The 24528-nt window shown below is 45.9% G+C and overlaps 1 protein-coding gene across 1 annotated transcript in view; it reads right to left on the bottom strand.

Annotated features, from left to right (window-relative positions):
- The window catches only part of SETBP1 (SET binding protein 1), a 131445-nt gene that overhangs the window by 28245 nt on the left and 78672 nt on the right, over window positions 1-24528 (bottom strand). Inside the window, exon 3 of the mRNA XM_083155360.1 lies at window positions 627-4050. Within this exon, the coding sequence (XP_083011486.1) occupies window positions 627-4050 (3424 nt within the window). The remainder of the gene's footprint in view (window positions 1-626; window positions 4051-24528) is intronic.

Genomic DNA, 24528 nt, shown 5'->3' on the forward strand with positions numbered 1-24528 from the left:
TTAAAGTAGCAGGACCTAGCCATTAATTTAAGACAAAACAGGTTTAGCAGTCACTTGGTTGAGAGACACCAGCACCTACTACAACCGCCATCTTTTTGCATGAGTAATATTTTACTTAAACTATCCAATTATTGAGCGTTGTACAGATATAGGCTGACGCACCGTTACAGGCAATAGATCTATTTGAAAAATAAAAATACCAACCTAAAAAGAAAAACACAAATGGAAAAAGCAAAACTCCTACAGTAGTTGTGCATACATATAAGCATATGCCTATGTCCCAACGTGATCCAATAAAGGAGAGAGACAAAATAATCTGTTCATGGACCTCAATCTAAACTCATGTTGCCCATTGCAGCCAATCAAATTTTACTTATTTATCTAGCGCCTTCTAGAGGATAATATCTAGAATTGGATTGGTTGCAATGGGCATTAAAACTCACATCTAAGTAAATTTAACGCTAAGAGGGAAGTCCAGGAACAGAACATTTTGTCCTAATGGAATGGGACATGTTGGGAGGTATATGTCTCAATTTAATCTAAAAACCATACGTTTACATATACTGTAGTGGTGCTTCAACATGAATATACATCTAATCCTAGATCGGGATAGAAAAAGGTCTTACCTGATCCTGAAGAATCAAAGGCATTTCTGTCCTTCTTGTTCATTCGAAATGACTGAATGTCCTTTTCTCTGTAGGACCCAAATCCTTCAAATGTCCTCCTTTTATTGCCATTCAATTCTCCGTCTCTCTTGTCATTGGGTGCATTTAATTCCCCGAACAGGTCGGTAGAATCTGTCCGAGAACTGCAGTCGTTCCCAGAATATCTTTTTAAACAGCTGTCGACAGATTCACTGCTTAAGTCACTTTTGTCTTTCGTTTGAGTCCAGTGCTGACCATCTGAAAGTGATAAGGAGGAAAGCGTGTCCACTTCAAAGGACGACTTTGGACCTCTTTGTCCAGTTTCACAATGCTGGTGCTTCGGCCTCTCTTTATATTTATTTTTATCATTTGTCGAGGAAAGGTCTTTGCTAGAATTGCTGAGTTTCTCAGTTGTGGCATGACCTGAAAAGCTAGCGGACTTGCCCGAAAAGAGACCACTGAAATCACTATGTCCCCCGAGGACACGTTCATCCTTATGTTTGTGCTTATGTTTGTGTTTCCTTTTGTGAAGCCGGCTGCTTGATAGTCCAACAGCTCCAGTTTTGGATGAAGTCATGTCGCCTAAGCCCATACCTACTGATGTCTGCAGGTGGACGCCATGTTTGGTTTTATGCTTGGCAACAGCGGACATTTTCATATGTGAGGATGTGTGGAACTGCGGTGGTGGAACAGAGGGCCTCATAAATGGAGACGTTGCCCCAAGTGTGTGAGACAGATACAAAGGAGCTGGATACTGACCATAATAACCAAGGTTCATCATAGGCATTGATGTGTAAGGCATTCCATATGGTGCATAGTAACTTCCACTGGGAATAGGGTACCCAAACCCTTGTAAAAAAGGCACCTTTGTCATGGTGTCATTGGTTTTGGCAGGCCTACCACGCTTTTTCTTTGACTTTAAGTCAGAGGTCCGGCGAAGGTAGAGCAATGGGTCATACTGTATATATGGCACTGGGTAATAGTGATCAAAGTTTATCCTGAATATACTGGGATAAGGATTTTCATGGTAGAATGTGTAACTCCTGTGGGAAATTCTGAAGACTTGAAACTTGTTTACAAGGTCTTCAAGATCTGCAAGGAACTGCAGATTGTCCCTATTCTGCAAACCTTTCCTCTTTCTCTTGTGCTTTGGCTTTTTTACACTTTCATGAACTAGAAAGTTGTCAACGATTAGATGTTTCTGTCGGTGGCCATGCTTGGTCTTTGTGCTGGTTTCAGATGTAGTAACCTCTGGATTATCAAGGGTGCAAAAATCAAAGGAGTACCTTCTACGGGATTCTGAGCTCTTCTCAGCTTGGTCAGAAGTGCTGTTGTTGTCTGTACCAATTCCGCTGTCACTCGGGATGGTTTCTTCACTGTGAGACTCGCTTACTGGTGACAGTGTGACCTCTTTTAAGGAGCCTATCTCACACAGATGAGAAGGCGAGTGAGCCATTAACCTTGGTGGCGACAACTTCCATGAGCTGCCGTGTATTCCTTTCTGGGTTTTCGTTGGAAGAGCACTGATTGGCTGAAGATTTGGCATAGTTTTTAAATCTGAAAATATTGTGTCAGTGCTGGCAGGACTAAGATTTCCATGAGAACCTAAAAGATGCGTCGCAAAACTGTGAATAGCTGCTGGTGAAGATGCCACGAAGGACTGCAAGTTGGAAGGCACTGCTGGATTTTCGGGCTGGCTAGAAACAGGCCTGGTTTGTTTAATGGCTGTTCTACGTTCATTTTGAGGGGGAACCTGCTCTGCTCTCGGCTTTCTCCCCCGTTTCTTCCCTATATAGATTGTCCCCCTCTTACTGACATTAATCTGCTTGCCCAATCTGGCATCAAGCGTTGTCGTTACAGTTGCTATTGCATTTGACTGCGGCTGAGATTTAGATTTCAAGGCTATGCTGCTTGAGCAAGACAAAATTTGGTTTAGGATATTTTTTCTTTTGAGCGTTTTCATTTTATTGATGGTTCTTATTGTTTTTTTATCCAATAGTCCAAGCTTTCCAACTTTTCTGTGAAATTCTAAATCGCTGATGGATTTTTCAATGGAAGGCGTAATATGGACCAGGTCAGCAAGGTTATGCCTACCCTTCCTCTTCTTCATCCCTGGAAACTCTCGATTGATGGGACTTACTGGGCTAGTAGACGTTCCTTCATGGATTGTCTCAACAGTAAGTAAAGGTTGTTTCTTTGGTCTACCCCTTTTCTTTTTCACTGGCGTAATGACTGTAAGGCTATCTGTATTCGTATAAAGTGGGCTGGAGGGGGTTATTGGGTAAGCAGACGGAGGGTCTACCACAATTTTTTCAGAAAGAGAAACCGTATTTTCATGGGGGGCATTTATTTTAGGTTTCCCGCATGCCCATCTTTTCTTTGCGGCTAATTTGGGGTGCTGTAAATCGGGCACTTTAGACCTGCAACCATCGGAGATGGCTTTCAGTACAGGGAGGGCAGCCGATTTTTGCAGACGGGTAATGCCATTTATGAACGTTTTTCCTACACTTCCGATCAAGTCCATTGACTTTGAAGGCAGTTCATGACTGGTCACTTTCCCCTGTTTTACTAGTCTGCTGTCTTTCTTGTTTGCTTGGGATTGAGAAACAACTTGGTTGATCATTTCATTAGCTACTTGCCGCCCCGAAAGCTGGTCCTGGTCTGGTACTTTTTTGTCTACAGCTGGTTTCAGAGATGGTTTCTTTTTCCTTCGATTCAAAGGTGGATCCACTGGTGCGGATTTGATAGGAATTGTGATGCGCACATGGCTTGAATCACCTTCGCTCATATTCACAGAGGTGACATCTGGCCGTTGCTGGGTAGGTGTCTGACTGTCATTGTCTTTCTTCGCTTCCCCAGTGTCCTGACTTTTGAGATCAAATGTTTTGGGGTTATTTTTTGCCCGCTCAGGTTCTGTCACCTGCACGTTTTGACTTTGCTCCTTCTTGCCAGACTTCTTTTTTGCATTACCAAAGGGTGGCTCGGGCAGGTCAGCAGCCGCACCTTTTTGGTCCTCTAAGGGTGAAAGCCCATTACTTTCTGCATTGTTAGGAGCGGATGAAACACTGCTTCTACTCGGCGATGGGACAGAACTCCTGGCTGGACTTTCCTTTGAAGTTGAGACGTGACTCCAAGGACTTCCCACATTAGATTTTTTTGATTGGGATTTGAGAAATGAAGAGGGCGTCTCCGGATTTGGACTTTTGGTGACATTAGAAGCCTCTTTGCTGGTTTCTGCATTCAGAAAACCATTCTGCGCTAACTGGCCAGAGTCTGCGTTCGGTAACCAGTCCAGATGATGCTGGTTCGTTTTCTGCTGGTGCTTTGGTCTTAAGGTGTCGGTGGTGATGTCTGGGGAAACACCGGAGTCATAATGCAAGCCATGCCTCTGTAACTTCTCATGCACCTAAAAAAAGGAAAACAAAGGCTCAGTATTTAGGCAGAATTTTTGTACAACATTCACGTTCAAAATGACAGAAAGGCAACATTAAGTAACAAACAACTTTTTATTACTGAGATTAGCAATACCATAACTATTTTTCAACACAATGGGCCATATTTAATATATGGGGATTAAACGGCACGGATCGCCAAAAACAAGCGATCCTCACCGTTTAACCCCCGGTCCGGCAGCTCACTGTGTTCAATGCACCGGGAAAACCCTTGCTGCCAGAGGACGGCGAGGATTCCCCCAAACAGCGAGGCTCGTGGCTAATGCGGTAAGCCCGCTGCATTTAGCCGCGAGCCGTGCTGTTTTAGCGGCCGCATACGCCAATTCCCCCTCGCTCTGGGCGAGCTGACTGGGCGAGCTGTGACAGAGAGCAGGCAGCACTGCTCGCACAAAGCATCAAAAACACCCCAATGTTTAAAGAGACTACAGGTGACTGATTGTGTTGCACAGGCCGTGTCTATAGTGGAGTGTCTATAGTGGAGTATATAAATATGTAAGAATTGAGAAAATAAAGGATATGCTGTATATAAATTAATTGATATACATACACAAACACAATAGGGTACTTGTTTCCTAGAAGGGAGCCCACGATTTTTATCTTAGGCATCGCAAGGAAAACAATCACGTCGGTCGCATCGCATGCGGCCAAAAAAAATCGCATGCGATGCGACCGACGCGATTACCGCGATTTCACATAGGGATCAATGTTAAATGGCCCACAGACCCCAAATAGCCACCCTGAAGTGTGAAATGGCCCCCCCAATTGTTAACGCCACCCCACGATCAACGTGAGGTACGCGTCCTCCGACCTTTTCATACCCCCACTATCAACGTCGGCGTGGAGTTGAGAATAGAAAGTGTGGCGAGCGCAGCGAGTCACCGAGCCCGAAGCGTAGCGAGCCTCGTGTCCCCTCGCGGGGCTCGCCACGCTTCGGGCTCGTATTCCGCGTCCGCTCGCCACGCTTCGGGCTCGGTGCGCTCGCCACACTTTCTATTCTCAACTCCACGCCGACGTGGATAGTGGGGGTATGAAAAGGTCGGAGGACGCGCACCGCCGCCGCTCGCCACGCTTCGGGTTGAAGTTGATCGTGGGGTGGCGTTAACAATTTGGGGGGCCATTTCACACTTCAGGGTGGCTATTTGGGGTCTGTGGGCCATTTAACATTGTTCCCTATGTAAAATTGGGTCAATTGGGCCATTTAACATTGTTCCCTATGTAAAATCGGTAATCGCGTCGGTCGCATCACATGCGATTTTTTGGCTGCATGCGACGCGACCGACGCAATTTACATTTTACCATGCATTTCTATGTAAAATAGCAGCCATCGCATTGGTCGCATCGCATGCCATTATAATGGCATGCGATGTATATGCGATGCCCGCGATGGGAGCCCTTCTAAGAAACAAGTACTCACAATAGTTATACTAAATACTATTCACAATAAAAGATCATAAAAAAAAATATATAGTATATAAAAAATATCTAGCAATAAAAGCAAAAATTATAAAACCATGTAAGTGTAATTGCACTATCCAGTGTACACTGGCCCCAAGCACAGACCACAGCCACCTGGAACCCGCGACCATGATCTACAGTATATTAATGTAAATACAGTAAGCACATTACACCCAATGCTGTGACAAGGTCTTAAAGGAATGTGGGGAGCACACAGATTATTCTAATCTCAGGATGGGGGGGTAGATCACGTCAGATATGTAGAGAACAAGCCAAAAACAAATTTCAATTAATTGCATTCCAAGTTCCAGCCAGTGACAGTGATTCCTGACCTATACCCCGATGTTTCTTCAGCCTGAGAGGGACGAGAAGATGATACTGTCATATTTACTTCTCCGCAGACGATAGGAGATTAAATATCCCAGTAGGCCTCAGCGCTGGAGAGGTCACCCGAGACATTCAGGTTCTAGTGGTCCTGTCTATTTACAGATTTATTGGCACAGTTGAAAAGTAATTATTGCTGTCTAATTAAGGAAGCTGACGATTATTCACACAGATCTAACCTATTATACACGTCAGCCATTCGTCTCTAGGGAGATTTGTACGGATGTGAATATCTCCTTGTATTTCATACTGTCACAATGAGCAGCCCGTGTGCCGAGATCTCGCAGGTCCGCAGCAGTTATGTATTAATGATTGTAGGACAAAATCGTCCTCAATACGGAAGCCGGTCAAAATAAAGGATAATACTGTGTCAGTGCAGATGGCTGTGCGCGCCGAACAAAGCAACTCTTGCTCCGCTAGGCCCCCTCTAGTGGCTGCCAGCAAGCAAAACACTTGAATCCCCCCCATAGAGTTGAGGAGCATATATAGCTAACTACTCAACTCTGTGAGGTTAAGTACGAATAGTGACCACTAGAGGCCACTTGATAGAAAGAGAAAGAAAGTCTTGCAGGGACATTGATCTCTTTCATACGTGCTGTATATGGATTAGAGAGCTGTGAAGACAGATTGGAGGTAGGAGCAAATAGGGACTGCGGGTGGATAGTTTGCGGGCTAAAAACTGTCACAGGTCAAAGTGAAAGTAAAAGCTGTCACAGCTCAAAATTAAAGTACACTGTAGAAGCCATCATTTTCACAGGCTTTTGAGACACACACACATATACCCTTTATGCGATATTACATTAGAGAGATTAAATTTTATATATATATATATATATATATATATATATATACACACACACACACACACGAGAGAGAGAGAGATAATGTATCTCTGTATATATTATCTCTCACTAGTCAAAGCTAATACTCTTAACGCCTCCTCTCTCCCTGATTTGCGGATCCATCTGGGTAATGGCTCTGCGAGTGTAATTCCCTATTAAGAGGCTTTATCTGGAGAGATAAGCAGCTGGCTCTCATGTCACTAATTGCCGTGCGCTGTGATTGTAAAACATCTGCAGCATTGTGCGCCTTTCATTTTCATATTCTAATCATCCTGAAAAGTTGAAAAAAAAAAATGGCTGATCACGGATGGCTTCTGCGGGTTAATTACTGCGCGCTCTCCGCGTACAGGCAGAAACTCAATCAGCAAGTTTGTTTTAAATATTGAATAATACCGGCAGAGGGAACAGCAGTCTAAAGAAATGAATCCAGACGGAGATCCATCATTGCGGCGGATCAGTGACGGGGGTAATGCTCTTTGGTACAACCGCGCACATTCAGAAAAAGGTCGACTTGACATTTTGTAAAAAAAAAAAAAAAAAAAAAAAACTATTTTAGCGACTTTAATATTTCAAAATAATATTAACTTCGTGTTCATTCTAGCACAACGCATATGGACATGGGTCAGAGGGTTGACATTCATTGGGGTCAACACTTATAAAATGTCGACATGGCTTAGGTTGACAGTTCCTCTTCCCTGCCAGGGGTGTCACTCTCCGCTGTGGAGTTAGAACTATACCAGGGTGCTATGTACTAAAACCGCGCGGATAATTCCTTTGCGTAACATTGGCAGTTGAAAACTTTACTTTGGGATTAATCTCTAGTACAAACAATAGCGCTCAGAACTCTTTCATTATAAGATCTTTGGATCAGTGCCGGGACGATACCATCTGAAGACGCAGGCGTCCTGCTCTTACACTGCCATGGCCTGTGTGCACGCAGCCAGTGTCAGACACCTTGATTCCTTTTGAAGGAACACAAACCGCATTTCCATATTTCATTTCAGGAACCGCTGGAGCTGGCAATAGAGAAGTGAATGCAGGGGGAGAGATAACCAGGAGGTGAATGAGGATTTCATCACAGTGTGCGACGGATCCCTCACTCTGAGTAAGCCTCTATCTTGGCCGAGCACACGGCTGAAGCAGGGCAGGATCACAGCGGAGGCGGCTGCCTGCTTTGTGGCTTGCAAGGGCTGAAAACACATGAAAGCATTTAGGCCCTTATCTCCGCTACTCACAGTTCACGACAGCTGATAGACGATAAACCAATACAGCAATATTTGTCTACATCCTGTCTGACATCAACGGGGGAACATCTAGAGGCATACTTATGGAACAGACATTGGTGTTACTGGGTGACAATGACCTATACATAAAAGGGATTTAAATGGCACTTAATGTTTTTTTTTTTGCTAAGCTGAGTAAACATTACGCATAAGCAGCTTTTACGGATTAAAATGATATGCAGCATGCCTATATTCTGTGTGTGATTGTCGCTGTATATGTGCACTTATATTACAATTCCTTTCTTTAGATCAGCGCATCTCTTGGGCACTGTTACCAGCTGTCCTGGGCCCTGGCCTCTGAAAGGGCCCGGGCAGCTCATTGTGCCTACTGAACCCCACCCCCACCCCCAACTGCCTCCATTGTGCTGCATGCGCCACGCTCAGTGCACTGAACAAAGCACAGGCTTCTTCAATGCAGGGTGCAGGTGGCCAATTAAAATGCTGCACCGACTTTTTGAGCCAATCAGAGCTCGTGCACCCCTAGCCAATCAGAGCGGCTGCAGGTACAACAAGCTCTGATTGGCTCACCAGCCCGGTGCTGCATTTTAATTGGCTGCAGGCGCGCTGCATTGAAAAAGCCTGTACTTCAGGACCTGCTGCGTTCAGCAGGAGGGGCCCGGACTGGAAATCGGTCCCAGGGCCTCAAAATTCCTAGTGGCGGCCCTGTTACAATCAACAAGGAAAATGACACAATTACTATACGTTTCGATATAGGGTTCCTGTAACACCGGCCGTTGAGACTACATCTACCTTCCAACAATAAAAAGATAACCGTACAATATGAACAGTGTTCCCCGACAGACGTGAAGCTCTGTGCTGTGTTACGCAGGGCTGCCCTTTACAAGTGTGGTTTTGGAAAATCCCCTATTACACAAGTTATGTGAATGTCGTCTTTGTTGAGGCAGCTTTGCTGGGACATGTTAATACTATTTATCTGCCTCTAGAACATTACAACTTTGTTTTGACAACTGAATGGAACTTTCAATTAAAGATTACAGGGGCTCTCTTTTCAGACTTTGATATCGGTTAAAGCAGGCTTACTTCGCAAGCAAACGCAAGAGGACTCCGCGCTTAGTCCCCACTAATATTGGAATCAAACAATGTATAGACTGTATGCCACGACTTGAAAGTGTTCTAGTATTATTTTTTGCATGTGTACCATTCCTCAAAGAGTCTATTGAATAACGAAAACTATTGTTATCTGTTTCTGTATTTTATGTAACCATTAAAAACATCACGGGGCAGCTCGTCTGCTTGTCTATCACAAGGGAGGGGTTTTTACCGTAAAAATGGGTGGGACTATAGCGTATGCTAGGAGTGCCACTGTTATTGGGCCCAGAGGCTTAGAGGGGCCTGGTTCCACGTTATATAGCTGCATACTGCACCAATTTAGAAGATTTGTCTGCTAAGCGATTAAGAGCGGTTGCGATATTTCCCAACAGGGGAAGAGCGCTCACCTATTCAGTGCTGCCATTAACGACAGCATTAAAGGGTGTCAGGTAAGACTTTTATTAAAGCCGGATCCGTTTTGTCTAAAACGGCAGCGGATTGTCAAATTCACGTTTGTTTTTTAGACAATCCGTGTCCGTTTTCGCCAATCCACAGACTTTCCGACACTCGAAAGTCGGAACATTGAATTCCGACTGTCAAGTTACTGTCGGATCGGACGAAAACGGCCCAGAATTCCGACTGTAGGGACGTTCCGACAGTCGGAATGCTGGATTGAATACCCCCCTAAGTCGGATCCACTGTACCAGCCTGAATTGTGTGACATTACATTATCAGTGGAGGCTGCTGTAATGTGGCACAGTATGAATTGGAGGGCACTGTCACGTCTCATAATCTGATCTGCTCATTGTAATGCGGGGGCACCATAATGTTACATAACAAAATCTGTATAATGTAATGTGGCACAGTATGAATGGAGGCACTATAGTGTGGGATAATTGGAACTGGGGCACTGTAATGTGGCACAGCATAAATGGAGGCACTATAGTGTGGGATAATAGGAACTGGGGCACTGTAATATGGCACAGTATAAATGGAGGCACTATAGTGTGGGATAATAGGAACTGGGGCACTGTAAGGTGGCACAGTATAAATTGAGGCACTGTAGTGTGGGATAATAGGGAATGGGGCACTGTAATGTGGCACAATATAAATGGAGGCACTATAGTGTGTGATAATAGGAATGGGGCACGGTAAGGTGGCACAGTATAAATGGAGGCACTATAGTGTGGGATAATAGGAATGGGGCACTGTAAGGTGGCACAGTATAAATGGAGGCACTATAGTGTGGGATAATAGGAACTGGGGCACTGTAAGGTGGCACAGTATAAATGGAGGCACTATAGTGTGGGATAATAGGAACTGGGGCACTGTAATTTGGGACAGTATAAATGGAGGCACTATAGTGTGGGATAATAGGAACTGGGGCACTGTAAGGTGGCACAGTATAAATTGAGGCACTATAGTGTGGGATAATAGGGAATGGGGCACTGTAATGTGGCACAATATAAATGGAGGCACTATAGTGTGTGATAATAGGAATGGGGCACGGTAAGGTGGCACAGTATAAATGGAGGCACTATAGTGTGGGATAATAGGAACTGGGGCACTGTAAGGTGGCACAGTATAAATTGAGGCACTGTAGTGTGGGATAATAGGGAATGGGGCACTGTAATGTGGCACAGTATAAATGGAGGCACTATAGTGTGGGATAATAGGAACTGGGGCACTAAGATGGCACAATACAAAAAAGGCATTGTAGTTTGGGGTAATAGGAACTGGGGCACTGTAAGGTGGCATAATATAAATGGAGGCACTATAGTGTGGGATAATAGGAATGGGGCACTGTAAGGTGGCACAGTATAAATGGAGGCACTATAGTGTGGGATAATAGGAGCTGGGGCACTGTAAGGTGGCATAATATAAATGGAGGCACTGTAGTGTGGGATAATAGGAATGGGGCACTAATGTGGCACAGTATAAATGGAGGCACTAAAGTGTGGGATAATAGGAACTGGGGCACTGTAAGGTGGCACAGTATAAATGGAGGCACTGTAATGTGGGATAATAGGAAATGGGGCACTGTAAGGTGGCACAGTATAAATGGAGGCACCATAGTGTGTGATAATAGGAATGGGGCACTGTAAGGTGGCACAGTATAAATGGAGGCACTATAGGGTGGGATAATAGGAATGGGGCACTGTAAGGTGGCACAGTATAAATGGAGGCACTATAGTGTGGGATAATAGGAACTGGGGCACTGTAAGGTGGCACAGTATAAATTGAGGCACTGTAGTGTGGAATAATATGAACGTGAGGGCACTCAAACGTGTCAAAGGATGAACAGGGGATAGTGTTCATAGTAGCACCCAGCATCTTTCAAAGCCTGTGAAGTTCCACTTCCCTTTCTGGGGTGTCACTTTCTGCTGTGGTGCTTCTATTCTGGGTGCTAGAATGAACACTAAGGGGGCATTGTATTGTGTCATAAAATGTGGACATTGTAGGTCATACCATGAATCAGGGATACAGTGTGGCAGGGCCGAATTTGTGCCTAGGCACGTGAGGCACCGGCCTCAGGGCGGCACTAATTAAGGGCGGCAGGCAAGCTAGCATTCTGTTAAATAGCAGCATGGCACAGCGGGTGGGCAGCAGCGAGTGACGAGCGCCGCCGCCGCAGACATGAATTATCATGTGTAGGCGGCAGCGCCGCTCGTCACCCGCCACTGCCCACCCGCTGTGCCATGCACATTACATCATCACTTAGTGGCTGGGTCCGACGGTCCCCCTGCACATCTGGAAATGTCTCAGACTCACTGCTGCCGGCACCTCCCATTGGCTACTCTACACACACACACACAGTCTATTGGCTGCTGTGTATCCAGCAGCTAAGCTGAGCGGCGCGCAGATCCTCCCTGCGCTCAGTCAGTCACAGTGTGAGAGAGACTGATGGAGAGTGACTGTGCTGTAAAACACTGTACTAATAATTGCCTCCCTCCCTCCCTCCGGGTCCTCCGTACAGTGAGCAGCCCAGAGTGCTTAAAAAAAATATTAAGGTGGGCTACAGTTACATTTTAATGAAATATATAAATAATATTGTATATACATATATGATGACTTTAAAATAGGAGAGGGGGGGGGGGGGGGGGGACGACGACAAAAATGTTGTGCCTAGGGGCGGCCTGACCCCTAAATTCGCCCCTGATGCATAATGTGTACTGGTAGCTCTACAATGCAAGTAAGTTTAATTTATATAGCGCACTTTCTCCAACAGGACTCAAGGCGCTTCATGTGATATTACTAGGGTTCTACTACTACTACGGGGCATACTAACATAATATGTATATATATGCAATGCACACGCTACGGATTTTGGGGGAGGGATCAGAGGATCCCTGTCTGGCGACACTGTAGCACATAGGTCAGCCATACCCAATCTCTGCCCATAAGGAACAATAGGTATCATACTTGCCAACTCTCCCCGATTGTAAGGGAGACTCCCTGAACTAGCAGCGATCTCCCTTACTCCCGAGTTCAGCAATATCCCTGATTGTACATTACCCTCATTATTTATGTAGCTGTGATGTTCCCCAGAAAAAAAAAGTAAATTAGAGATCAATACATTCAAGTGGGATCATCAGTGCCATTTACCCGTTTTAAGCCAGGTGAAGTGATAAAGTGGTGATAACGAGGTGATAAAGTGGAAGGTGATGATGCACCAGCCAACCAGCTGTGCGAAAAATGAGTTAGGAGTTGATTGGATGGTGCGTTATCAACTATTTGTCACCACTTTATCAGGCTTCATTCATCTGCCCCATAGATCCCTCTGGCTACATGACTTTTTTTTAAACCGGTTTCTTGCGCCACTTATTCGGAACCTCGTGTAAAACATAAACCGCAAAGAGGCCCTAATATGCATCAGTCTTTTTTTCTCACAGGTAGATCTTACCGACTGCTTTGGGGCTCAGTTACATTTGGATGCAATTTATTTTAACGGTGCACTTCTCCGGTGCAGCGGCGCACGTCCACACTTATCGGTGTTAATTTCCCACTCTCCCTCCGACAAGTATATTCTATATACACAGACGACAAACAAGTACACATTTATACATATTTAATAAAAAAAATAACGCGTAGCGCTGTGAGAACGTGTCAAGAACGCAGAACGCCAGCAGATGCACTCCATCCATTGTTTGTGTTTGATTATCACAGCTATTTTCATTGCTACTGGGGAACTGTCGATAAGGAAAGTGTAAATCAATAGTCCACGGCTCATTTCAGAGAAGTAATCTACTCTGCAGCATAGAAGCGGGGGACGGCCTGTGTACGAGTCAGGTCCCTGGCTAAATGCTGAATGATTGATGCGTACTAGGGACACGCCGCTGCCAGGGAGAGAGTTTTACTTGCAGGCTGGAAGCTGGATCCACCATATCTGGTTACTTTATAAGGAATCGCTACCTTTCCTTGGACACGTCGCAGCAGGCAGACATGCCTTTCTTTTTATAGTAACCGTCGCGATTCGCAAGTTTCTACACGCTCCGCTGCATAATGAGTGCAACCAATAATTAGTACCCTGCAATTAAAACGTGTGCGACGGGTCACGGGCCTGGCAGTAAGGCAGGTCTGCTCCGAGACGCACGTGGACCTGTCTCTGCTAGTTACACTGTCACTCAGGGCCAGAAGACTTGGGTTGTGGAAAGTGATAAAAGTACCAACCACCAGCCCCTAACTGTCATGTGCAAACACAGGGCCATCTGTATGTAGCCAGGTGAAGGGATTGTGGCCGGTGATGATGCAGCAGCCAATCAGCTCCTAATTGTCATTTTATAAACACAAGAGCAGGTGTACTAAGTCGGGTGAAGTGATAAAGTGGCCGGTGATAACGCAGCAGCTAATTGGCTGTTAACTGTCATTTTTCAAACCCAGCCTGTAAATTGACTTAACGTGGTCATATATGGCCAAATTCAAATGTCAGATCCCACCCAATCTTCCGCCTAAAGAGACAGGATATCGCAGATATTCAAATGATTATTTTTCTTGCGCTTATTGCGCCCATTAAGGTCGGGTGTAGTCGTGCAAAGTGGTTAAACCCAACCAAAACTAACGGGCGCGACTAGAAAAGTACAGTTTGCGCGCCCAAACAGGTGACTTTCCTCGACTTTCAGATTGCCACCCCCCCCCCCCCCCCCTCCGAGGGCAGTGAGCTAAAATGATGTTTGCGCGTAAGTCGGCAGAAACATATCAACGCCGCCGGGCACGCATGGGTGGCAAACATTTGAATCAGGCCCATAGTGTTCATTCTAGCAACCAGTAACCTTCAAAACCAGTGCAGTTCCTCTTTCCTGCCTGGGGTGTCGCTATCTGCTGTGGTGGTTCTAGCACAGTCAGGTCTGTTTCTCAACACAAGTATACAGACCACACTGTGCTAGAATCACCACATCAGAGAGCAACACTCCAGGCAGGAAAGAGAAACTGCGCCAGGTGCAGGGTGCTAGAATACACAGAATCATAGATAGAGAACGGTGAAATGTACCAAGGGGTCCTTTTACCGCGTCCAACCCGGTTATAAGATCCCGCATTGTGCTAACGAGCGTCTAATCCCCCAGGATATTTCTCAATCACTTTCTTTAATTAAAAGAGGGGGGGGGGGGGATATGAAAAGAAGCGAGTTGAGCAAAACACAAAATGTAGGATTTCTGCTTCTCATCTGTGTTTATCAGTCCGGGGAAGAGTTTCAATCACCTTTTAGATCTTAATCCTTTAATCCGAGAAAGAATTTGCTCTTGTTTATCGCCCTGGCACAGCCATCGCACAGGGAAGGAGGAATGACCTAGGCACCGAAAAATGAAGTGGCAGCAGCCAATGGGGATGGGGGGCGGTGAGAACTGAACACTGACCTTCTCAATTTCCAAAACAAGGAACAGATCAGAGACAATGCTCCTTTCACCCGCTGATTACAGGGACATTATTACTAAAACACGGAGCAAATGTGACATCCACCTTGTTCCTGTGTTACGAGGGACACGAAGCTTAAAACGTTATCTGAGCTTGGCTGCTTCTATCGCAGGAGGACGCAGCTGCGCGCAAACACTTGGTCTCCTGTAGTGAAAAGGTTTCGCCTAGTGACTAGGCCCTGGTCTGTATATTTATACTAATGCATACCCATTTCCATGCATAGGCCGCAGCAAGAAAACTTCCACCAGACCTATGACGGGAGCGTTTTCTCCATCGGAACACAGCACCCTGCATTAGATGCAGCCTCTAATACACAAGGCACACTGTCTCTAATACACAAGGCACACTGTCTGGCTAGACTTAACCCCCCTTCTCCCCATTACCTTCCAAAAATGCCTACATCTTGCAAATCACCTCGTAGAAAGGTCCACCTCTGGCTAGTCACACTGTTACCACCCAGAAAATGCCCATCCCTGGCTAGCCAGCCCCGTTACCCCCCAGAAAGGCTGACCTATTGTCACAAGGGTGGACAACAGCACTGGCGCCACTGTCCGACTCGCATTAAGTCTGAGAGACTCACAGATATCAGGGAGCTTCTAATAGACGTTAGGAAGAGTAGGCTGGGCTTCCCAAAGCATCTCCATTGAAGTGGGCACTCTGTGGGCTTGATGCCATCATTCAGGCCCTGTGTCAAATCGGGCATGGTACAGCAGGAGGCTGCTGTCCATGGTGCCAGGATTATGTGGTTCCCGAAAAGGAGGTTCTACAAGTCGTTGAGCGTGACCCATTCTACTTTGTAAGTCCAATAAATAACCGGCATGGGAAAGTGGAGGAGGTGCATAAAAATGACTAGACAACCCCTTCAAACAAGTGTTTCCTCATGATTTGAATACTTCACATCACCCGCCCCCCCACCCCCACCCCCGGAGAGGGACCATTGGGTGAATCACAACTCAGGGATAATGAAGATTATCAGAACCTTGTTCATATTCAATATGTATTACGGACACATTTGTGGAGAACACCAATCTTCAATGCTAGGACTTGAAGTTCCACAGCACTGGAAGAGCCCCGAGCCTTCCAGCATTATACTGAAGTGTTTTGAAGATGGCAAGAATTGGTCTGTTTGCCCTCACAGTACTCTACTCTCCTGTCCCGATGGAAACCCTTCTAACCTCTACACAGGAACAGCGAAACAACATAAGGAAAGCTGACAGTGACACGCGAGAGATTCAACACAGACCGTGAACCATTGCAGTGTATATATGTCATTGCTTGTTCTCGCTGTGCTCCATTGAAGGCCCTGCAAGAGGCTGGAAGCGATTTGTATCACCATGTGCAGCCAGAAATACAGCAACGGGTCTGTAATTATAGATGCATGCTGCTATGAAGAGACGCATATTGAAAGGTGGACAGAGGAACACTGGGGAGAGGTTTGTATGCTGCCGATTGCTCACACAGCGATGATGCTGTGATCCGCAGGCTTCTTCCTTCTGCCAGTACCCTGCGGTTGGGCTACTACGCTGGCTTGGTAGCAGGAAGCGAGAGATCTGAGAACAATGGTAAGAAACAGGACAATGTTAATGAGGCCACTTCACAGGAGTACAGATGTGTCCTCGCGCGTCACGCCAAACAGCCCCTCGTCGGCACGCCATGTTGGGTGAGAATCTTGTAGCATCGGGCATTTTTTTTGCTTCTATGTTGCCGTAAGTGCGTCTTCATTGCAATGTGATTAGGACGCACGCGGAGACTGCGCTGAGTAATGAGATTGTATATCTGTGTGCAACTGAGTCTCTGAATCTGTACGCCAAGTGTTACAATGTAGCAACCACAGCTTCCTATCTATTCTGCTACAAACTAGTTACTACGCCTTGGAGATAGACAAAGAGGAAGGAAGTACCTACCAACCAGTAACTAACTGTCATTTTTCAAAGAGCCTGCGGCGCAGCAGGGGCTGATTGGCTGGTACTTTACAGCCCCATACACACTAAACAATATCGTTTACAAAAGAGATCATCAATTATTTAGCTTTAGGGTGAATGATAGAGTGTATGCACCATTTTAGCATGGTCAAATAGTAAAACTGTAGCAGAGCATGCTGGGATGTGTAGTTCAACAACAGCTGGAATGTCAAGGTTAGCCATCACTGGTATACACAATGAATGATATAAAGCAGTGATGTCAATGGGCCCGTGCTCCGTACATACAGTGGTTGAAGGCCATCGTTAACGATATTGCCCAGAAAGGCCAACATGAGCCTGACCGATTGCTCACCACACATCGCTCAGCACGCGTCGCTGACACATCGCTGTGCACTGAGCGATCTCGCTGAGCATTCTACATTGTTCAGATTGCTCAGCAACATATCCCTGTGTGTAGGCCCCTTAACTCTCTGCAAGGTTTAATAAATATACCCCTCATACACAAACACAATATACAAGTGTTGCCCATTGCTGCTGTAATGTTTAATTTACAATAGAATAGGCAGTGTTCAAGAAACCTGCACCTTTCAAAACTCATGCAGTTCCTCATTCCTGGCTGGGGTGTCACTCTCTGCTGTAGTGATTCTAGCACAGTTCTGTCTGTATCTATGCTGAATTACAGAGCAACCTGTGCTAGAAGCAAGAAAGGTGCAGGGTGCTAGAATGAACACGAAGTAGGGGTATATTACCTAAAAATGAGCCCACCGCCTATGCCCTGTGGTTTGGGGGTAACTATATTTATAAAAGTGAAAGGAACAGTGCAGAGAGGGAAGACAGGGTGCAGAGGTGACGCTTTGCAGTCTTTGTCCTATACTGTATAGAACATTTATTTTATACCAATATCCCAAAGGCGCTCTCTAACAATTTGTGCATGAGAGAATTACAGTGATCATAGGCTGGTTTAACTCCTGGCAGCTTCCAAGCAAAATGCTGTACAAGCACCACCGGACCCACTGCTAGCGTGGTCTTTTCCTGCCTGCTGTTCTCATTACAGACACAGATCAATAAAACCAGCCATGCACAAGCGTCCAGCGTATAATGAGTGGACAGGAGATATTGATGTTTCATGGAGACATGCCTGCCCTGGAAAGTAATAAAAGAATACAGTATAATCTGAGAAGGACCACGAGGCTATGAGAGCCGGTCCTGCAGACATTGCGAGACAACACCCTACAGTAACGTACAATAATACAAGTATAAAACCCACAGAAATCCGTTATCTGGATGGAACGGCGCTGTACGGAAGGGGCTCACCTGGATGCAGCCGATCAGTGATGTCACTAGGAACGAGTGACATCACTGATGCACCAGCTGGTTCAGGGGTCAACGTTACTGAACTGCATGGTTGTCGTCTACTGTTGGAGGGGTAACAGACCTGGGGGATGGATCTATAACCTCATGGTCAACAGTCATTAGGTCAACACAAAATTGTCGACGTGTATGGGTAAAATAAGTTGTTTACCGTTTTCATAGTTCTTTAAGAAGCATAGAATTTATAATCATATTACTGCTACAATACAGATGTATGTCTGTGTACGCAGGAGGTCAGATACATGGGAAGTGTCACTCCCACGGTGAGAACGGAGGGACATTATTGCTCTCTGCAGAAGCTTTATATGTTTTTATTAGTTCTATCATTCTCAGATAAGATATCATGATTTATAATGTTTATTGCTTTGGAAGTCCCCATATAAAACATCAGATTAAGAAACAGTGTATATATAATGGATGACGATTGGGTTATGTGATCATTTTATTTTACATTCAAAAGCTCAATGTGGTTATGTGCCCTGTGCTTGTATTGTATTCACCTGTAAGTCACTGTGTTCTGCCCCCTGATACTTATGTCAGTGTCCCCTGCTGATGCAGCTGTGGTTATGTACCCTGTACTTGTCCTCTATTGTAGTCACCTGTAAGTCACTGTGTTCTGCCCCCCCTGATACTTATGTCAGTGCTGCCTGCTGATGCAGCTGTGGTTATGTGCCCTGTACTTGTCCTCTATTGTAGTCACCTGTAAGTCACTGTGTTCTGCCCCCTGATACTTATGTCAGTGCCGCCTGCTGATGCAGCTGTGGTTATGTGCCCTGTACTTGTCCTCTATTGTAGTCACCTGTAAGTCACTGTGTTCTGCCCTCTGATACTAATGTCAGTGCTGCCTCCTGATGCAACTGTGGTTATGTCCCCTGTACTTGTCCTCTATTGTAGTCACCTGTAAGTCACTGTGTTCTACCCCCTGATACTTATGTCAGTGCCGCCTGCTGATGCAGCTGTGGTTATGTCCCCTGTACTTGTCCTCTATTGTAGTCACCTGTAAGTCACTGTGTTCTGCCCTCTGATACTAATGTCAGTGTCCTCTGCTGATGCAGCTGTGGTTATGTGCCCTGTACTTGTCCTGTATTGTAGTCACCTGTAAGTCACTGTGTTCTGCCCCCTGATACTGATGTCAGTGCTGCCTCCTGATGCAACTGTGGTTATGTGCCCTGTACTTGTCCTCTATTGTATTCCCCTGTAAGTCACTGTGTTCTGCCACCCTGATACTTATGTCAGTGCTGCCTGCTGATGCAGCTGTGGGTATGTGCCCTGTACTTGTCCTCTATTGTATTCACCTGTAAGTCACTGTGTTCTTCCCCCTCATACTTATGTCAGTGTCCCCTGCTGATGCAGCTGTGGTTATATACCTTGTACTTGTCCTCTATTGTAGTCACCTGTAAGTCACTGTGTTCTGCCCCCTCATACTTATGTCAGTGCCCCCTGCTGATGCAGCTGTGGTTATATACCTTGTACTTGTCCTCTATTGTAGTCACCTGTAAGTCACTGTGTTCTGCCCCCCTGATACTTATGTCAGTGCCGCCTGCTGATGCAGCTGTGGTTATGTGCCCTGTACTTGTCCCTCTGGTGTACTCACCTGTAAGTCACTGTGTTCTGCCACCCTGATACTTATGTCAGTGCCGCCTGCTGATGCAGCTGTGGTTATGTGCCCTGTACTTGTCCCTCTGGTGTACTCACCTGTAAGTCACTGTGTTCTGCCCTCTGATACTGTCAGTGCTGCCTCCTGATGCAGCTGTGGTTATATACCCTGTACTTGTCCCTCTGGTGTACTCACCTGTAAGTCACTGTGTTCTGCCCCCTGATACTTATGTCAGTGTCCCCTGCTGATGCAGCTGTGGTTATATACCCTGTACTTGTCCTCTATTGTAGTCACCTGTAAGTCACTGTGTTTTGCCCCCTGATACTTATGTCAGTGCCGCCTGCTGATGCAGCTGTGGTTATGTGCCCTGTACTTGTCCCTCTGGTGTACTCACCTGTAAGTCACTGTATTCTGCCCAACTGATACTTATGTCAGTGCCGCCTGCTGATGCAGCTGTGGTTATGTGCCCTGTACTTGTCCCTCTGGTGTACTCACCTGTAAGTCACTGTTTTGCTTATACATTGATGTTCTGTAACTGGGTGTTGCGGATGTCTTGTAGCACCATATAAAGCATATTGATAATACTAAGTTGTACATGGCGACTTTTTGTCAACATTGACCTCGCACGTCATCCTAGAGACTGAGGACTCAATGATCCATATCCACCCCACATATATTTATTTCCCCCCAGTAATACACATTTATCCTGTTATGGAATTTGCAGTTTTTATTTCATAATGTGTAAATTAACTTCTCTGCTGGCGTTGTACGATAAATCTCACCGCCTGAGCGAATGTCTGGCCCTGCCGCGAAAACCTCTGCATTTGCATGCAGGCGGGCGCACGGGCAAAAAAAATCATTCGATGACCATCCAATGTTTTTTTTCCCCCCATTCGCAGTTTAGGCTGCTTTTTATTTCCGACAAAGATGTCCGAAAAGGGGGCATGCGCGGATATCAGCCGTAATCGTAATTGTTACAGCAGCCATTTCCTTTTATTAGTAATACTAACAGTGAAATGTATAAATAAATAGAAGTAATAAAACAGAGACTGTAAAGAGGAGAGTGAGCTGCAGTAACGAGCAGCCATGACCGTCTCTAATCCCCGCACGTCTCACTGCTCTGCAGACCACATCTGACTCCAAATATCAGAGCGGTGCAGGATCCCATTATCACGTCGCTGCTGCTGATGCTGCTGCAGCATTTCTTGGCACAGGGGCAGAGTTTTGTCTTTGCTCTGTTCAGGAGGAGGCAGTAAGGGAGGGAGGGGGGTGGGGGGGGATGTGAGGGGGTTTTCACGCTTCCCAACTGACACAAATAGAATTCTTGTTTTCACTTTCCACAAAAATATCTTTATAAGAAAAACACCAACAAAACCGAATGGAGCATTTGTTCCACGTCGTAGTTCAAGGGTATCTGAAAGGCAGGTGGACAATGCCTAGGTAGACCATCAGTAAGTCAACACTGACAAAATGTCGGAATGGACTAGGTCGGCATTGACTTGGTCGACACAAGCAAAAGGTCAACTTGATGGTTGACACGTGAAAAGGTTGACATGAGTTTTTCATGATTTCTTGGTCTTCTGTTGGGACTTTTCCAGGCATTAGGTTCCACATAGACCCAACGAAAACCAATAAAGTGAAAGCGGAGTGAGACACTCTGCGAGGGTACGTGCCGCTATAATTGGGGGTCCGTGTTGACAAGTGTCGACATGAACACCTAAAACCCGTGAAAAACTCATGTCGACCTATTCATGTGCATCTTTCCTGTCCACCTTTTGCTTGCGTCGACCATTCCCATGGGGATGTGGTTTCGGTCGACCCTCTTCAACCCTATGACTCACATCCGATTTAAAGCGAGTTCCTAAGGGATTCTCATGTCGGAGTCACAAATGAAAAGAAAGATCTGAACTGAAAACTAGGAGCAGGTCACAATATATATGAAGGAAAGCTTAATAGACAAACAAGACATTCTACAGAAACATTTCAGAATGACCCCAAGTAACAGCGTCAGACAGGGGCCGCGGCTGAGAGATCGCTGAACACTTGGCGGAGACTTCCCCTTGGATCTGAAGTAGGAACAGAGATTTCCCAAGACTTTGGCGAGTGTCAGCTCTGGGGCCAGCTGTGCGTTTCCTGGAACATATGCAGGCCCGGTAGGAGAAATCCTCCTCTGTGGTTATCCTAACCTGCGCTGGGGTCAGCCTGGTACCGTCACCAAATAACAGCACGTTATTTCCTACAGCGACATGGAAGACGGGGTATTCTCATGTACGGGTCAGCGGAGTGGGTCCCGTGAGGGATCACTTATCGTGTAGGTATTAGGAATGACTCCACATAGGCCAGCCTTAGGAGGTGGCGCCTATCACTGAACTACAAGTTCCTGCAAGCCCAGTCAGCAAAGGATACTGCTATATATATTGTATATCACAGGACACATGTCCAAAAAATTAAAACCAACAAAATACGACCAACTCATTTAGAACTGTATGCATTCTTATATAGGGGATACTGGGTCGACACTAAGAACGTCAACTTACATTAGGTCCACCATGAAAGGTTGACAGGGCTTAGGTTCGACACAGAAAATAAGTCGACATGGCTACGGTTGACAGGGTCCGACGGTCGACACAAGCATTAGGTTGACAATGGGAAGGTCGACAGTCAAAAGGATGACATAACTTTTTCACTCTTATTTAGCCGACTTGTGCCGACAATTTAGTAGTGTGCCAAGTGCAGCGAGGCCCCGTGCCCGAAGCATAGAGAGCGCAGCGAGCCGTGGGAGGGGGTGCGAAACACTGATGCGAAACTCATGTTGACCTTTTAACTGTAGACCTAATGCTTGTGTTGACCTTAGCCACGTCGACCTATTCCATGTGTTGACATAACTATGTCGACCTAGTGGTTGACCTTCATGCTGTCGACCCCTTACCCCTATATAGCATAGTCACACAGACGTTACAATGTTGCTGGAGGATGAAGGCAGTGGCGTAGCTACGTTTTGGGCGCCCCCCCCCCCCCGCCGTTAGGGGGGGGGGGCGCCAATACCCACCCCCACCGCCGCCCCGTCGAAGCACCCCCCCCGGCCGCCCCGTCGCCTATGCTAACCCCCTCCCCCTCCGTCTTACCTATCGCGCGGGTCCCGGCGGCTCCGTTCATCTGCTGAGGACCACCACAAAATGGCCGCCCCCATACAGCAGACAGTTTCAGAAAACTATTTGCTATATGGGGGCAGCCATTTTGTTGTGGTCCTCATCAGAAGAACGGAGCCGCCGGGACCAGCAAGATACGTAAGTCTGCGGGGGATTGGGGGGTAGGTAACTATAGCACCGCAGCCCCCGGCGCCCCCACGCGGTGGCGGGGGCTGCGGTGCTATAGTTACGCCCCTGGATAAAGGGTAAACTATGGTTTGTTTATTTATTTATTGGTTTGTTTTTGGGTGATCAGGGATCAGGCGACGCAGTAGCCGACATAACATAGAAGTATTCTTTTTTTGGTAATTGAGACATCAGAACAAAATCTAGAAATAATAAAAAATAGAATTAAATTAGATGACGTTTTTTTTCCCCAATAAAAGATCTATTTTCGTCGCTCCTCTCGTGTATAGTTTGACCCCGTCACTTGCACCTTGGTGAACAACTATTTTCTGCGGTTGGGTGATTTGCGGTATCAATACAATCAGTAACCCAAGCCTGGAGTAAGCTAATTGTCTACATGTATCTCAGTTACACTGCTGGGGAGGATATGTAGGAACGCATGTATACAGCTGTCCAACTTGCACAACGACCTTTGCTCGGATTCTTGGTGAAACCCAATCCGCCTCTCATCTGTTCACAAAGCGCTCACCAGCGGCTTACGTGCTAGGAAGAGTCCCAGCTCACCCGTCAGCAGGTGGAGGGAACAAAACTCCAATGTACGAAGCCTTGAAAAAGTGATCAATTGGAAAGTGATAAAACTACCTGCCTTCCAACCCTGTCAACACAGTTCATGTGTCGAATTATTCCCTGTCGACATTAATGCTATTGCTCAAGTGTAGTGTGTGATACCCCAAAACACGGGCGTACGATGATACAGCATCTAACGTTTTAGAACTCCTGATTTTTATATATCATTTACGCTATTTAAGTTTCAGGCAAAAGATCAAATATTTTCGTCTGTACAACGACAAAATCCATCAAAGACGAGTGAAAAACATTGTGTCTACATCTAGAAAGACAGTAACAGAAGGGAAACGGTTGAAATGAAAAAACGATTCCAGTCTAATTGAAATCACAGAAGTCATTAATGGCCTTTGATGTGTTAGCGTAGTTGTGTAGCGCGATCCTACAGAAGGAAGAGGGAAAATCTCATTCATCTGCCGCTATCTGACAAAAGCACCTTCTGTACAACATCAAAAAAGTAACTAGCAACTAATGTATTAATGTCAATTCTCTGTTACATTCATCGCGCAAGACAAGAAAACATGAGAGGCCCCAACTATAAAAACAAAAAACTTAAGTACACCCTGGAGTGATGGGTAAGTAACGTTTACCAGTATTGAAGATAATGGGCCTGATTCTGGTTCCCTCGTAAAAGCAAATTCGCTCTCTAATGGACAAAACCATGCTGCACTGCAGGGGAG

Source organism: Crinia signifera, chromosome 1 (genome assembly GCF_055691185.1).
Source record: "Crinia signifera chromosome 1, ASM5569118v1, whole genome shotgun sequence".
Classification (NCBI taxonomy): Eukaryota; Metazoa; Chordata; class Amphibia; order Anura; family Myobatrachidae; genus Crinia; species Crinia signifera.